Source organism: Sorex fumeus, unplaced genomic scaffold, assembly GCF_029834395.1.
Source record: "Sorex fumeus unplaced genomic scaffold, SorFum_2.1 ptg000024l, whole genome shotgun sequence".
NCBI classification, from domain to species: Eukaryota; Metazoa; Chordata; class Mammalia; order Eulipotyphla; family Soricidae; genus Sorex; species Sorex fumeus.
Window position 1 is genome coordinate 55,871,825 of NW_026606081.1, and position 16,804 is coordinate 55,888,628.

General features: G+C 54.6%; 1 protein-coding gene across 1 annotated transcript; it reads left to right on the top strand.

Moving 5' to 3' along the window:
• The first annotated feature begins 1,828 nt into the window (after window positions 1-1,828).
• Window positions 1,829-16,753, top strand: BTBD1 (BTB domain containing 1). The gene is made up of 8 exons (XM_056114376.1): window positions 1,829-2,273; window positions 4,304-4,460; window positions 7,521-7,626; window positions 8,241-8,438; window positions 10,022-10,214; window positions 13,716-13,803; window positions 14,417-14,563; window positions 15,179-16,753. Exons 1-8 carry the CDS (start codon window positions 1,915-1,917, stop codon window positions 15,335-15,337), a joined length of 1,407 nt encoding a protein of 468 aa, XP_055970351.1. The 5' UTR covers window positions 1,829-1,914; the 3' UTR covers window positions 15,338-16,753.
• Window positions 16,754-16,804: the final 51 nt, after the last annotated feature.

Sequence of the window (16,804 nt, forward strand, 5' to 3'; positions counted from 1 at the left end):
AGAATGCTGCTGTTCCTCTCCCGGACCCTGCATCTCAAAACCAGGATTCACCCTATTAGGGTGGTTTTCTTCTTTCCCTCCAGTCCCATGGACGTTTCCCCAAGCCTCCACTGTCCATACTGAGTGATGGTCCCATGAGCCTTTGTTGCGAACAAGGCTACCACACACTTCCCTGTATTTCTGTATTTGGTTTTCGGGCCACACCCAGCAGTGCCCCGGGCTTATTCCTGGCTCTGCACTCAGAATCACTTCTGGCGGGCTTGGGGGACCCTGTGAGGTGCCGGGGATCAAACCTGGGTAAATGCCTTAAGCTCTGTAGGTTCCCTCCGGCCCCCCAGTCTCGTCTACTATCCTGCTCCTCTAAAACCCTGGGCTGTGGGGTTGAGTGGCGGGTGGTGACTTCGGGGTGCCTTTTACTTCAGGGCCGGGTGAGGTTTGCACAGTGCAGTGTAGAGCACAGAAGATGGGGGTCAGGAACAGGCCAGGAGAAGTTTCTGAGCTCCCAGGACAGAATGAGGTCCCTGGAGTCCCTGGCTCGGCTCTGGGGACTGTTACCAGGAGTGGTGACCTGCTCATTATCTGGAGGGGGCTGGGAGGAAAGCTTCCGGACACCCCAATCCAGAGGGTCCTGCATTCCTTCCACCTCGATAGTGAACCTGGGGTCTTGCGTGGTGCCCGCCCAGAGAACTGGGGACTGTGGTGCGTGAGATACAGGGTCACGGGTGGCAGCGTCTCGCCCCGCTGGGGCCAGACCCCGGCAGGCGCGCTCCCGGCAGGGCAGGGGCGCGCACAGGCCGGGAGGCGGGGGCGCGCGCGGGGCGGGGGCGGCGGGGGCGGCGGGGGCGCGCGGGGCGGGGCGGGGCGCGCGGTAGCGGGGGCGGGGCGCGCGGGGGCGGGGCGGAGCGGGGCGCGCGGCCTCGGGGGCGGGGCGATCGGGGCGGGGCGGGGCGGGGCGCGCGGCCTCGGGGGCGGGGCGGGGCGCGCGGCCTCGGGGGCGGGGCGGGGCGGGGCGCGCGGCCGCGGGGGCGGGGCGAGCGACCTCGGGGGCGGGGCGATCGGGGCGGGGCGGGCGGCCGCGGGGGCGGGGCGATCGGGGCGGGGCGCGCGATCTCGGGGGCGGGGCGATCGGGGCGGGGCGGGGCGCGCGGCCTCGGGGGCGGGGCGATCGGGGCGGGGCGCGCGGCCTCGGGGGCGGGGCGATCGGGGCGGGGCGGGGCGCGCGGCCGCGGGGGCGGGGCGATCGGGGCGGGGCGGGGCGCGCGGCCTCGGGGGCGGGGCGATCGGGGCGGGGCGGGGCGCGCGGCCGCGGGGGCGGGGCGATCGGGGCGGGGCGGGGCGCGCGGCCGCGGGGGCGGGGCGATCGGGGCGGGGCGAGCGACCTCGGGGGCGGGGCTATCGGGGCGGGGCGCGCGGCCTCGGGGGCGGGGCGATCGGGGCGGGGCGGGGCGCGCGGCCTCGGGGGCGGGGCGATCGGGGCGGGGCGGGGCGCGCGGCCTCGGGGGCGGGGCGGGGCGCGCGGCCTCGGGGGCGGGGCGATCGGGGCGGGGCGGGGCGCGCGGCCGCGGGGGCGGGGCGATCGGGGCGGGGCGCGCGGCCGCGGGGGCGGGGCGATCGGGGCGGGGCGAGCGACCTCGGGGGCGGGGCGAGCGGGGCGGGGCGGGGCGCGCGGCCTCCGGGGCGGGGCGATCGGGGCGGGGCGGGGCGCGCGGCCTCGGGGGCGGGGCGATCGGGGCGGGGCGGGGCGCGCGGCCGCGGGGGCGGGGCGATCGGGGCGGGGCGGGGCGATCGGGGCGGGGCGGGGCGCGCGGCCCCCGGAAGCGGCCTTCCGGAAGCGCGGCGCGGGCCGGGCCGGGCCGTGCTGGCGGCGGGGCGGCGGGGGCGGCGCTGTGGCTAGTCCGGCCGCCGCGGCGAGCCATGGCCGCGCTGGGTCCGGCGGGCGCGGCGGAGGCGGGCGCGGGCGGCGGCGGCGAGGCGGCGGCGGGCGCGCTGCTGCCGCGGGAGCCGCTGTACAACTGGCAGGCGACCAAGGCGTCGCTCAAGGAGCGCTTCGCCTTCCTCTTCAACTCGGAGCTGCTGAGCGACGTGCGCTTCGTGCTGGGCAAGGGCCGGGGCGCGGCGGCCGCGGGGGCGCCCCCGCGCGTGCCCGCGCACCGCTTCGTGCTGGCGGCCGGCAGCGCCGTCTTCGACGCCATGTTCAACGGCGGGATGGCCACCACGTCGGCCGAGATCGAGCTGCCCGACGTGGAGCCCGCCGCCTTCCTGGCGCTGCTGCGGTGAGCGGCGCGGCGCGGGGCTCCTCCCGCAGCGGCCTGCGCTTCCGCGGCCCGACGTCGCCCGGGCCCCCCGCCGCCGCCGCGCCCCCCGGCCGGCGCGTGGGTCCTGGCGTGGCCGCGCGCTCGGTGGACTCGGGCGGTCGCGGCCCCCCCGCGGCCCGTCGGCTTCCTCGGGGCAGGGACGGCGGGCGGGAGTCTCCCGGTGCGTGCGCGGGGAGGGGTGGTCGGGCCGCCCCGACCCCTGGGCATCGCGTGGGGGCCAGATGGTCCCCAGAACTAGGCGCCCGGGGTGGGGGTCCCTCGCGGCCGTGGTGGTGGTCCTCGGCTCGCCCCCGGCCCCCCCGTTCTCACTGCCGAGTGGTCCCTCCGCGCGTCCGTCCGCGGACGCTGCCGGCGGCGGACACGGGTGCTCCCGCGGTAACGGTGTCCGTTCTGGGGTCCGTCCCGCTCGCGGATCCGGTCGGGGGCGCGCGGGCTGTGGGAGCGTCTTGTCGGGCTGGCGCGGGCTGGACTCGGATCGGGTGTTTGATCCGGTCATCGCGTGGTCAGCAGCGGACCGCGCCCGAAGCCCCCGAGGGGCTGTGCGCTGCCTGGAGAGGCCAAGCGGGAGCCGGGGCCGGGATTCAGCCCGGGTCCCTGTGGCCAGAGAAAGAAAGGGGCTGGGGGTGGACAGGACCCCACAGGGTTCACGCCCTTTGAAGAACTTTGACTCCCCTCTGGCGTGTGACAGGCGTCCTGTAGAGATTTAAAGACTAGCTGGGCCGTGGTTCCCGCCCCCAAGCCCAAGCCCGGCCAAAATTCAAACCAAAGCCCCCAAATGAAACTATTGGCCACGGTTCTCAGTATTTTTTTTTTATTTTTGCTTTTTGAGTCACACCCGGCAATGCACAGGGGTTCCTCCTGGCTCTGCACTCCGGAATTACCCCTGGCGGTGCTCAGGGGACCATATGGGATGCTGGGAATCGAACCCGGGTCCGCCCTGTGCAAGGCAGATGCCCTACCCTCTGTGCTATTGCTCCAGCCCAGGATTCTCAGTATTTCAAAGCATCCATCTCAGCTCTCATGGACTATTCCCGAGGAAAGGAAAATAAAATATGTCATCACAGTATTCCCACGTTCCTCTGTCATTCTCACAAAGAAAACTCAGGTTACAGCCAGGCGAACTGAAAACGTAAATGACAAGGCCACGTCTTGATTTTAAGTTAGAAAAACTGCAAACCCACATGTGAGTAACTGACCTCACAGACCTCAGCTGAGCTCATTCCCTCCCGGGTGTTGATACTGGGTGGCAACAGAGCCCAGAAGTGCAAACATGGGGGCCATAAAGGATTGTAGCTCGGAAATGACACAATTAAAAAGCAGCGTCATCATATGATCAGGAAGCCAGAGGTGGCCCCAATAAATTAGACCTGTTAATAATCCGTGGAGTCACGTGGATTCATCCCGAGATGAATCTGGGAGGTTGGACGTGGCACCCGGAACCAGTAGAATGGACAGAAGCCTCGAGTCTGGACCTCAGCCTCAGGCCTCCTAGCAGCTCCTTCTGTGTTCTTGGCGCTGTATTGCTTTTCCCAGTCCAGTGCTCTGCTTGGGACCCTGTCGTGCTGGGGGCTGACCCCCACCTGTGATGACACCTGTGCTCCAGCCCATCATTTAGTTTATTTTTCACCCCCACCCCCACCCCCAGCAGTGCTCAGGGATGAGCTGAGAGGTTGCCTGGATGTGGCAGGGTCAGGAAGTGATGACTGACCCTGGGAGTGTGGACCCTCATGAATGACCGCCCTGGGCACTGAGAAGCCTCTTGCCCATGGTGCAGGCTACATTGCTCGCCCCTATGTGTGATAATGGGCTTCCTGCCACGGAACTGAGTGAGGATGAGGCAAAGAGACACAGGTAGGAGGGAGGTCTGGTCCCGGAGGATCTGGTGCGGATTGGGGGTGGGGAGGGGAGGTTGCACGGAGATTCCTCCAGTAAGAATCCAAACCCTGACGCCATCCTGACTTGTCTGCGGCCTCCCGGTTGCTTTTCAGGTTTCTGTATTCAGATGAGGTTCAGATTGGCCCAGAGACGGTCATGACCACCCTCTACACTGCCAAGAAGTACGCAGTCCCTGCCCTGGAGGCACACTGCGTGGAATTTCTTACCAAACACCTCCGGGCAGATAACGCCTTCATGCTCCTGACCCAGGTGAGGAAGCATGCCAAGGTCTTTGCCAAGGTCTTTCCAGAAGGATGTGGAGGACCCGTCCTAGTATGGAACTTCACACTTCAGGAAGGGACGCAGGGTCTTCGTTCCCTCCTCTGTGGAGTTGGATTGGACCAGCCAGCCTCGGTGGTTGGGTGACCCTGTGTATGCGGAACCAAGTGGGAGGGGGTCCCCACGGGTCAGACCTGTGCCGTCCCCGTGTCTCGGCCATCTCTCGTGTAGGGAGACATGTCAGGTCACATGACCTTAGAATCCAGGCACCAAGAGGGCCAAGCTGAGGACGTAGGGGGCCTTGCCTCTCCATGTCTGCCATGGGGCTGCTTCTTAAGGCTGGAGCACAGCATGTGGTTCCTGCTGTGCCCAGAGCCTGAAGGGGCCAAGTTCAGTCTCCAGCAGGGCAAATTTAACAAATAGGAAGGAAGTTGACCCTTGGGAGAATACTGGCCAAGGGGCTCTGATGACAAGCTTGGTTGAGTCTGGGCTGCATTAGGAGCTGGGTGAGGGGTGGCTGGAGCAGAAACCTGGGGTGCCCACACTCGGGACCCGGAGTGGCAAGTTCAAGTCCCAGTAAAAAAGCAGACAGAGACCTCAGTACCGGTCCAAAGTTACTTTTGGTGAGTCATGTGAATCAGCCCTGGATGGACTCGTGAAACCTCTGCTTGTCCAAGGACTGGTTCCTGGAGAGGCCTCCCATCGCCTCCTCTCAGACACTGACCCATGTGTGGGGACAGACTGCTGGGGACCATCTCCAGAAACCAGACTCACTTTGCTGCCCATGTGATGTGTGTGTGACTAAGAAACAGCTGCTCTGGATCAGGACTCTTGGAAGTGGATCATTTTTCCTAGTTTCAGTGGGAAATGGACTTCCATGTGGACACAAGGATGAAATTGAGTTGCCTAGTGAAGAATGCTCTCACTTTTCCTATTTATAAAAGCTCCTGGGGCTGAACACGGGCCCTTGTTCTGTCCCTGCATGCAGCCCCCACCCACCCCCCACCCCCTCCCCAGCTCCCTGCCATGTGGCCCCAGAACAAACCCCAGTGCAGGAAGGGGAAGTGTCCAGATGCTGGAGGAAGATGGAGTCAGTGGCTGCTGTGACGCCCGAGCTTCCGGAGTGCAAAGGCACTGCTGTCCCTTCTTCAGCTCAGACAGCCCCTCAGAAGCACACGCGTGGGTGCTTGCATGGTCAACACTGGCTATTTGTGCCTGTGACTTCACTGCATCCTCAGCGAACCCTCTGTGAGCTAAGACAGAGACTGTTCCCCACTTCTGTATCAGTACAGGGAGTGTGTGAGTGAAGAGAAAAGGGTAGAATGAAAGAGACAATGGGTGAGAAGCTGACAAATAGTTGTTTTTTTCTGCAGATTCAAAATTCGTTTTTAGTCCCCCGGGGTTTTTTGTTTTGATTTGTTTTGTTTTAAAATTTGGGTCTATACTTGGAGGTGCTCAGGGCTTGCTCCTGGCCGTGTTCTCAGAGGTCACTCCTGGTGGGTGCTCAGGGACCATGTGGGATGCTGGGGTGGAACCCAGGACAGCCATGTGCAAGGCAAACGCACCCTTCCCGGTGTACTGTTATTCCAGCCCTCAGCCTGAAGTCTAAGAAAATACTAAGGGCAAAGTAGATAAAGCTGAGCTTATGTTTATTGTATTGATGTGATTTTGCCCTTATGGCTAACATTTCTTTTTTGAACTTAGTGTAAGCAAGCACATACATTAGTGTCAGCAAGCTCGGTGCATCATCTGGGCATGTTCTCAGACACGTTTGAGTGCCCTCTTACATGGGGAAGGTGAGCTGTTGGCCAGGTGAGCAGCATAGCGGCCGGAGCACAGATTTTGCCACAGAGCTGCCACCCTGGTACCTCCTGGTTTCCTGAGCTCAGCGGGATGTTTCATAGCGGCCACAAGTACCTGCAGCCTGTGGCTGCTTAAAGCCCCTGTGTCTGCTGCTCCCTCCCCTCCCCGCCCGCTGCTGGTACCTATTCAGGAATGTTTGCCAGTTGTTCGCAGTATCTGAGCCATGGACCCTTGAGAGAGAGTTGGTCTTTAGAATGGAAGAAAGTGCCCAGCCATGGCAGTGGCCCGTGTCTGTCGGGCCACTTCCGCCTGTGTCAGCTTCTACCTCATTGTCTGTCTGGGAGCAGCAGTGACCCACCAGCAGGACGATGCTTGGGGCATGCCCACGCTTCTCCCCTCGGGCGATGGCTTCAAACATTAGGTTTGAGCTTGGACCCCACCCTCTGCCTTTTTAACTTGGTTGGTTGTTTCTGTAAAATGTGCAGCCTGATTAAGCATGTAATACAAACTCCATTTCTGGCTTTTGGAATCCTGATCAGCCACTGGGATCCAACAATATGCGCTCTGGCTTCTTTTGTCTTTTGATCAAGTTTACAGAATCCCTGTCGTGTATGGTCACAGACGATCTGTTCTCGAGTGTAATACGCCATCACATAAACTTTCTGTATCATCCTCGTTGTTGGACTCAATTTTTGCTTAGATATTTCAAAATGGAAAACGGGCCTGGGGTGATAGCACGGCGGGTTGGGCCCTTGCTGCCCTGCATGTGGCTGACCAGGCTTCATTCCTGGTCAGCACCACATATGGTCCCCCCTGAGCACTGCTAGGTGTGGTCCCCAAAATAAAAAGAAAACAAGAATATTTGCTATTTGTGCGCGTGTGCTCCTGAGATGCGGGTGGTCTTAGGCAAGTCAGATCATCTCTCCTCTGGAAACCCGGGTGAGACCTTACCCAGCTGAGGGCCCGACCAGGGATGAGTGTGAGGAAGGAGACCTTGGGTATGGAGGCTCTGAGGTAAGATGATAGGTTGTTAGTGGTTGGTGGCTCCGTTATCTCTGTGAGTATCTGTGCTGGCTTTCTGCTTCTGCTGGTGGAATGGAATGTGGAGAAAGCAGAGCCGCAGTAATTGTGTTTTAAGTTGGCGTCTTCCCGTAATTAGCCCTTGTAACTGTTTATAGTCATTTGAATTTGTGCAGCCCAAAGGCAGCCTGGCTGGGGCAGTAAAGGAGCGTCTGTGTGTGTGTTTAGGCTCGGTTGTTTGATGAGCCTCAGCTGGCTAGTCTATGTCTGGACACCATAGATAAGAGCACGGTGGACGCCATCAGTGCCGAGGGCTTCACAGACATCGACAGAGGTGAGTCCTGCATGGGGTTGTGTCCTCACAGGAGAAAGGGGTTCCTCCTGGGGGGCTCGGGGCTGGCTCCTAGCTCTGCTCAGGGTCCCTCCTGGGCTGGGGTGCTCAGGGCTGGCTCCTGGTTCTGTGCAGGGTCCCTCCTAGGGGCTTGAGGCTATCTCCCAGCTCTGTGCTCAAAGTCCCTCCTGGGGGCTCAAGGCTGGCTCCCAGCTCTGTGCTCAGGGTTCCTCCTGGGGGCTTGGGGCTGGCTCCTGGCTCTGTGCTCAGAGTCCTTCGTGGGAGGCTCTGGGATGGCTCCTGGCTCTGTGCAGGGTCTCGAGCTGGAGTTCGCTACCTGTTAGGCTAGTGCCTCAGCCCCTGTCCTAGCTCTTCAGCCCTTAGAACAATCTTTACTATTAATCAGGGTGTTGGGTGGGGCTGTGGCTCTGGGAGGGAACCTCCCTAGGGTGCATGGCCCTGGCTTTAATGCCCACCTAAAAGTCCCATTGAAAGGGTTGGATTGTCAATCAAGGCTTTTATTGTGACCGTTTACAAAAGTCGAGACAAGTTACGTCTCGGTCTCACTGTGCCCCGGAAGTGTGTCAGTGCTATGCCGTCACTCATCTGTTCCCCAGACACGCTCTGTGCGGTTCTTGAGAGAGACACACTCAGCATCCGAGAAAGTCGCCTGTTTGGAGCTGTTGTGCGGTGGGCGGAGGCGGAATGCCAACGACAACAGCTGCCGGTGACGTTCGGGAACAAGCAGAAGGTTCTGGGGAAGGCTCTGTCCTTGATCCGCTTCCCACTGATGACCATCGAAGAATTTGCGGCAGGTGAGCGTTGTTGCCGGACTGTGCCTATCCTAAACACTTGCCCCACATGGATTTGATGTTCTTTTGTTTCGGTGTTATGTCTGGTGATCGTGGGTGCAAGAGCAGGGATTCCACCCCAGCCAGTGGCAGTTGTGGCGCAAAGATTGATTGTGGCCTAATAACAATAATTTTTAAAGAGCATTTTTGTACAGACCCCCCAACCACCCCCTCCTTCCCTCCCCTCCCAGAGAGCCTGCCTGGTTAGTCCAGACCACATAATAAAGCAAATACCACAGTAAAGTGAATTTCCCTGGGGCCAGAACCAGAGCACAGAGGGTAGGGCACTTGCCTTGATGCACCCCACCTGAGTTCGATTCCAGGTACCCCCGATGATCACCCCAAGCCCACTAGGAGTGATCCCTGACCACAGGGCCAAGGGTAAGCCCTGAGCACCAGTAGGTGTGGCTCAAAAAAACAGTTAAGACTGCTCTCTGCTTTTCCTTCCTTGCAATGAAATGGTCAGATTTTTTTTTTTCTTTTTGGGTCACACCTAGCGATGCACAGGGGTTACTCCTAGCTCTGTACTCAGGAATTACCCCTGGCGGTGCTCAGGGGACCACATGGGATGCTGGGAATCGAACCCTGGTTGGCTGTGTGCAAGGCAAATGCCCTACCCGCTGTGCTATTGCTCCAGTCTCTGAAATGGTTATGGCCACGTTCCAGAGTGAGTGAAGATTTCTAGTCCTGTGTGTTCAGGACTAGAGGGTTGGGTGTTTCCTCCCTCAGATGATCTGGGGGGTTGTTCACTAGTGATGCTCTCTGAATCTTGAGCTTACTTTTTTTGCTTTCTGTCCTCTTAGTTTGGGGTTACATCTGTGGTGCTGCTGGCGGGGTAGAGGACCTAGTGAGTGCTCGCCCCCAGCCCACTACGCTGGGCTCTGAATAGAGAGTGTTCTTTAGGGGAGGGGCAGGGGGAAGTTCAGTAGGAGAGCCAGAATTTTTTGGTTTTTGTGGGGTTTTTTTTTGGGGGGGGGGTTTGTTTTTTTTTATTGTTGTTGTTGTTGTTTTGGGCTTTTATATATGTATTTTTTGCTTTTTGGGGGGATCACACCCAGCAATGCACAGGGGTTATTCCTGGCTTTGCACTCAAGAATTACTCCTGGGGCTGGAGTGATAGCACAGAGGGTAGGGTGTTTGCCTTGCACGCGGCCGACCTGAGTTCGATTCCCAGCATCCCATATGGTCCCCTGAGTACCATCAGGAGTAATTCCTGAGTGCAGAGCCAGGAGTAACCCCTGTGCATTGCCGGGTGTGACCAAAAAAAAAAAAAAAAAGAATTACTCCTGGCGGTGCTCAGGGAACCATATGGGATGCTGGGAATCGAACCCAGGTCAGCCGCATGCAAGGTAAATGCCCTATCTGCTGTACTATCACTCTAGCCCCAAGAGCCACAGTTTCCTATCAGTTTAGATTTAGGCTTCAGTGACATGCAGTTGTTTTTCTTTCTGCCTCATTGGTTGTGTGTTCTGGCTGGGCCCCTCACAGCGTACCGGAGTCAGGGAACAAGGTGAGCACTTAGATCGAACCAGGCCTTTGTTTCCCAGGCCCTGCGCAGTCAGGAATCCTGACGGACCGAGAGGTGGTCAGCCTCTTCCTGCACTTCACCGTCAACCCCAAGCCACGCGTAGACTACATCGACCGGCCGCGCTGCTGCCTGCGGGGCAAGGAATGCTGCATCAACCGCTTCCAGCAGGTGGAGAGCCGCTGGGGCTACAGCGGGACCAGCGACCGCATCAGGTACAGCCATGCGGGCCATTGCCCCGTCCACGGCCTCAGGACCAGGCTGTTGCACTATTGCATCTCAGTCAGAGGGTCGTCTTTGCATTGACATTGCCTGGGAAGCTTCTCTGTGAATTCATAAAAACGCGGGGACCAGCAGTAGTACAGTAGTGAGAGCATTTGCCTTGCACATGGCTGACCCAGGGTCCATCCCCTGCGCAGACATGTGGTCCCCTGAGCACCATCAGGTGTGGCCCCAAAACAAACGAACAAAAACAGTTATAAAATCTTTGAGTGGGATTAAAGAGAGCCTTGATAGATGTTCCGTGTAGTGAAACAATAGAAGAATTTCCCTTTGTTCCATTATGCTTTCTCAGGTTCATTGTTAATAGAGAAGAACCATGGGTTTTTGTAAATTATGCTTTCGGATTTTCACTATTTTAATTGCGCTTTTGTATGAAACTAGAAAGTTAAGTTTGCTCAAAAATGAAACACTTGGAGGGCTGAGGGAAAGAAGACCCAAGGAAACACTGGATTCAAATGAAAATTTAAAATGCAGGTGTGGGGGCTGGAGTGATAGCACAGCGGGTAGAGCGTTTGCCTTGCACGCAGACCGACCCGGGTTTGATTCCCAGCATCCCATATAGTCCCCTGAGCACGGCCAGGAGTAATTCCTGAGTGCATGAACCAGGAGTAATCCCTGTACATTGCTGGGTGTGACCCAAAAAGCAAAAATAGAAAAAAAAAGAAAAAAATTAAATTAAAAAATAAATAAATAAATAAATAAATAAAATGCAGTTGTGGGCTCTCTAGTCATCTTTGGCAGAGAGAATTCTAGATGTGGAAATTGTCAGAATGAGGCCAAAGCGCCGTCAGAGCAATATGCCCGAGTCATTCCACTCAGCAAGTTAGAGTAGAAATAATTGATTTAGGCATTCAGTCCCAATGGCTTGAAAATGAGTAGCGACAGAACCAGAAGAAATGAGAAAGGAAATATATAAATAAAATACTAGAACTGATAATATCCATAAGCTAGTTCATTAAAAAGACGAACAAAATATATAAATATCTGGCAAGGTAATAAAAGAATAACAGGAATATATAATATGTGAGGAAATTTTCATTTTCTTTCCGGATTTGCTCTGTGCTAATAAATTGAACCTGTTGATGGAATGGATCATTTTATAGGCAAAAGTAAATTATCAAAATTGACTGAAGAGGAAAACCTGAGTAGACCAGTCCCCATGAACGGAATTAAAAGGTATCAGAGAACTGTCCACAAGGTGGTTTTCAACAGGTGAGTTTTACCAGAGTTCAAGGAATGGGCCGTTTCCTCAAGCAGGGGCCAGAGTGATACTACAGTGAGGAGGGCGCTTGTCTTAGAAGCGACCCACCCAGCTTCAATCCCTGGCATCCGGTGTGGTCCCCCAAGCACCACCAGGAGTAATTTCTGTGAATTAATTAACAATTCCTAACCCCTAAGTATAGAACCAGGAGAAAGCCCTGAGCATTACCAGGTGTAGCCCCCAAATTTAAAAGTCACCAAAGTGCTGTAAGAAGTGAATATTGTGAGGGTGAGAAATGTGTTTCCCAACTTGTGCTGGAATAATCTGAGTACGGAAAATCCAACATCTCAGATAACGAGAAAGCAAGGAAGAAGCTCAAATTTGTTTTTGTTCTGGTGGGTATTACTGACAAAACGTGACCACACCATCACCTTGAAAATCCACATGAACAAGACATCAGAAAAAAATTAGGAGTGAGTCGTTCATAAAAAAAAAAAAAGATACAAGACAGTAAGTTTATAAACAAATGCTTTACTTCGTTAATAATCAAGGGAAATAGACAATCGGTATCTAACAAGAAAATGAAGCAGAAATATTTATGGTTAATAAGAGGAAGAGAAACAGATGATCTTTATTGTTGGCATAAAATGTCTTCCCCAAAAACAATTTGATCATTGACTATACCTTCCATTTTCCCCATGACTTTTCTCCTTCTGTAGCAGATTTCCTTTAGATTCACTTTATGAAAATGCTACAGTTCTGCTAAATAGTTTAGCTGTCAGGATGTTCCTGGTGGCATTGTGATCCAGCAGCTGTAAATAGCCTCGATTATCTAACAGCTAGGGCTTAGTCAGATATGGCAAATCAGTATTAGTCTTTTACTTTTTAATTGTGTTTGTGTTTTTGTTCTGGTTTTGCTTTTTGGGGCCACGTGTGGCGATGCTCAGAGGTTACTCCTGGCTTTGCACTCAGGGATCATTCCTGGTGGTGCTCAGGGGACCATTTGGGATATCAGGGATCAAACCTGGGTCAACCATGTATAAGGCAAACACCCTCCCCACTATACTATCACTCCGGCCCCTCTTTTATTGTTTTCTATGGAGAAGTTACATTTGTCTATATGTTCCTGTCAGATTTCTTTGGTTTTATGTTCCTAGGAACCCTCTGCTCCTGACTAGAGAACACTCCCCTGGACAGGTCACTAGCAACAGTCAGAGATGCCCAGCTTCCCTCCTGTTGGTTTTAGCTGCACTTTCTAATACTTTCTTCTACAGAGAAGTCGTGTTTTAGGGGCGGGGGTTGTGGGCCATATTGGAGGCCCACTGCTGACCCAGTGTGGGGGGCAGCTTCCAGTGCCACTGGGCATTGAACCCGCGGTTCCCAAATGCCTTGGAGCCAGTGTCGGGCCCAGTGGCGCACCTCTCGAAAGGGGGCTGTGAGCAAGGCCAAACCCACTCACCTTGTTCTCTGTGTGGGGGTCCTGTCCCCTCCTTACCACTATACCCCTCCATACTGCCCCTTGTCTCATTGGCTCTGCCTCAGGCTGCACCTCAGGGCCAAGCTAGCCTCTGAACTGCTCTCCTCCCCGCGCCCACAGGCTGCCTGGCGGGTGCTGCCCCTCAGGCCTCCAGGCAACCTGGCTGTTCATAGGGGCCCACAGGCATTTGGACTAGACTCACCAAGAAAATGATCATTGCAGTCAAGTGGGTATTTAGGTAAATAAATATATGCACAGAAAACTTGTGTTCTCAGTGAGTTAAAAGGTAGAAGTTTTATTTTTAAATAGACATTTTCAAGGATATCAGAAAGGGGTGCTTTTCCTTTTTCCAAGCCAACTAGGTGTTCCAGGTAGCACTGTAGCACTGTTCTCCCATTGTTCATCGATTTGCTCGAGCGGGCACCAGTAACATCTCTATTGTGAGACGCGTTACTGTTTCGGGCATAGCTTGCCAGGCTTTGCTGTGCGGGCGGGATACTCTCGGTAGCTTGCCGGGCTCTCTGCGAGGGGCGGAGGAATCGAACCTGGTTCAGCTGCGTGCAAGGCAACACCCTACCCACTGTGCTATCACTCCAGCCCAGGTAACATTTTCAGATCATTTCTGTTTGCCAGATGCGTTCTGCCTAGTCCATGAGCCTCTAACAAGGCCAGCTAGCTAGGTCTTCCCAGATACACACGTTTCAGAAAGAGTGCTTAACTGTTCTCCCGTGATTTATATCTGCCTTCCCGCTCCAGGTTCACAGTTAATAGAAGAATCTCTATAGTCGGGTTTGGCTTATATGGATCTATTCACGGTCCCACGGACTATCAAGTGAACATCCAGGTACACTTTCCCCTGCATGGTGCAACGTCCTTCCACAGTGAGATACTGCTTCAACAGAACCTGTGTTTTGTGTCATTATCAAAGGGGGCAGAAGACCTGTTGGTAATACTTTAAGTCTAGAGAGTTCTGTTTTGCAGTCAGTCTGGAAAGTACAGTTTCAGGAAATTAGGGTCCTCATGGAACTGATACCCCACCTGGGCTGTCTTTGCCATAGGAAACTCGTCAGGGCTCCTATGCCTGGTCCCAGAGCTCCACTCCTTGTTCCGGGACAGGCGCTTGGGCCCAATGTCTGGTTCCTGCCAGCTGCTCTGGTATCTGCCCCCTGCTGCGTGTGCCCCACCCCCACCCCCCACCCCAGCAGGCCTTATGCGGAGGTGGAACCGGGATCTGCTTCTGCCTGGGATTGCTTTCTGCTGCTGGCAGTAAGGAGTAAAGGCTCAGTTCTCCTAGGGCCCCAGGAACCCCTCTCTGGCCCCATGCTCCACTTGGTCCTGTGTGGGAAGATCCCAAAAGACAGAGTGTCCTGCTCTGCTGTCCCTTGGCCCTTCAGTCTTGGCAGTGGGGGACTTCGTTTCAGTCGGTCTGACTTTACCGTCTGTCTTGAAAATCGCAGATCATTGAGTATGAAAAAAAGCAGACCCTGGGGCAGAATGATACAGGATTCAGCTGTGATGGAACCGCAAACACTTTCCGGGTCATGTTCAAAGAGCCCATAGAGATCCTACCCAATGCCTGCTACACCGCCTGCGCCACACTCAAGGTAAGAGACACCTAGAATGTTCCATGGGTGCTCATGGGATCCATCCAGAGATGAAAGGTGATCAGGCCTTTTAAGAACAGGCATTGCAGGGAGCTGGGTGCTGGGTCCTTGGCCACAAAGAGGTGATTCTTCACTTGAGGCCCCTTGTTGAGACGCTTTTTTGTTTGCTTTGTTTTTGTGTTGTTTTGTTTGGTCTGTCTTTGGGCCACACCCAGCTGTGCTCAGGGCTTACTGTCGGCTCTGCTCTGCGCTCAGGGATCACTCATGGTGGTCTCAGAGGACTATATCGTGTGCCAGGGATTGAACTTGGTTCAACTACATACTAAGCAAGCACCTAACCTATTGTACTATCTCTCTGACCTTATCTCCTGCCTGCGTGATTGGGGTACCCCATGCGGTGCAGAGGATTAAATCAGGGACATCCACGCCTTCACCCTGTTCTCTCTCCCGGCCCCTCTGAGTTCAGTAGTTTTAGTCATTAATGGCTTTGGGCCAGAGGCTTCATTTTATTTTTTTGTAAAATGACAGTGTACAGCTTAATAAGGAAATGCAATCATTAGGCGCTCCTAACACCTCACAATATACAAAGTACTAGTGAGCTCTGTTCTCCCTCAGGGTCCGGATTCCCACTATGGCACCAAAGGGCTGAAGAAAGTGGCGCACGAGACCCCGGCTGCTGGCAAGACCATGTTTTTCTTTTTCAGCTCCCCTGGCAACAACAATGGCACTTCCATAGAAGATGGACAGATCCCAGAGATAATCTTTTATACCTAAGTTAGCATTAAAATCCATCCTGGCTATATAGTAGCTAGAGTCTGAACTCAAAGGCATAAAAGTCCAGCCACAAAAAAATAGTCCGAGTGTTGTGAATATTTTTAATTGTAAGCTAAGAAACATTTTAGTTTCTTAGCGGAGATAGTAAATGCCGATTCAGAAATCTGCGTGGTTTGCAGGCAGATTTTTCATTCTCTGATGACCTTATGGGGGGAGGAGAGCAGGTTTGTTTGCCGGTGAGAGGCAGCACAGCTGTTTCCCACTGTCATCTGGCGTCATTTCCTACAGCAGTCGCCTTACCAGCCTGCAACAGTTTTGTCGTGAAAAGAGTCTTCAGAGGCATAGTTGGGTTTTTTGCTTTTGTTTGGAAGGTTGGATGGCCTGGGCATAGAGGCTTATTTTCAAAGTTTGAGAGGAGATGAGGCAGTATTCCTATAGAATTCCTTGTCACTCAACATTTTAAAAGATAAGAAAAGGGAGTTTCTATTCAGTCTTAGTGGGTTTGTACACACATTCACCATAATGTGATCTGTATAGACACGAGACCTAAAGGTGGAGCCTGAGACTAGATTCTTCCCTCTGGAAGGGGATTCTTTATTCTCTCCCCTGTGCATGGGGAAGGATGCTGCTGGGACTTCCCAGGCTCAGACTGGGATGGGGACGGGCCAGTCACATGTCTGCTCGGTGCAGGGTTAGGAAGCTGAGCAGCGTGTGACGTTTCTGAAAAGTCTACTTTGTCACCCAGAGAGTTCTAAGGCAGAAATGAGACCCATTGCGACCTCACTAAGATAACAAGTGTACTGGGATGGAAGAAAGAGGGCAATCTGGCAGAATGGCATTTCTATACTTTCTTACAAAGCGAATTTTTTATATAAGTGAAACAACATTCTTTTTTCCTCCCTTTAAAGCAGTTACATTTAAAAAAAAGTGATTAGGTGTAAGGTATAGCAACTAGCTGTGAAAATTTGTTTAAAATCATTGTTCCTTTCAGTCTCAGAATAATTTTTCCCTAATAATTAAGATGTAAGGTTTTTCACCCAAAGTAAGTAAATCTCATTTTATATTTTCAAGAGGGTAGTGTGAAGTGTGGTGGCAGAGAGCTCCTGAAATGGCCGAAGGAAGGGGAAATTTTTCTCTCTGGTGCCACGGCCTTAAGAATACAAACCTCAGCTAACTGGAACAGCCATGGATATGGGGTTCTGGTTAAGGAGACGCACCAGCATACTGTGGGTAATCGCGGTGGAAAGGATTTCTGCTGGACAGCAGTGGCGTGCCCCAGGGCATTGTGACCATCGCAGCGTTTGGAGCAATGATTTGAAGTGAAGGTGGCTCTAGAGCATAGAAAGAGCATGGCTGCTGATTGACTTGAAGCATCCCCTGGAGTGGAAAAGGAAATAAAAGGCTATTATCCTTTTATGAGTTTGTTTTGTTTTTGTTTTTGTTTTTTTTTGGGGGGGTCACACACAT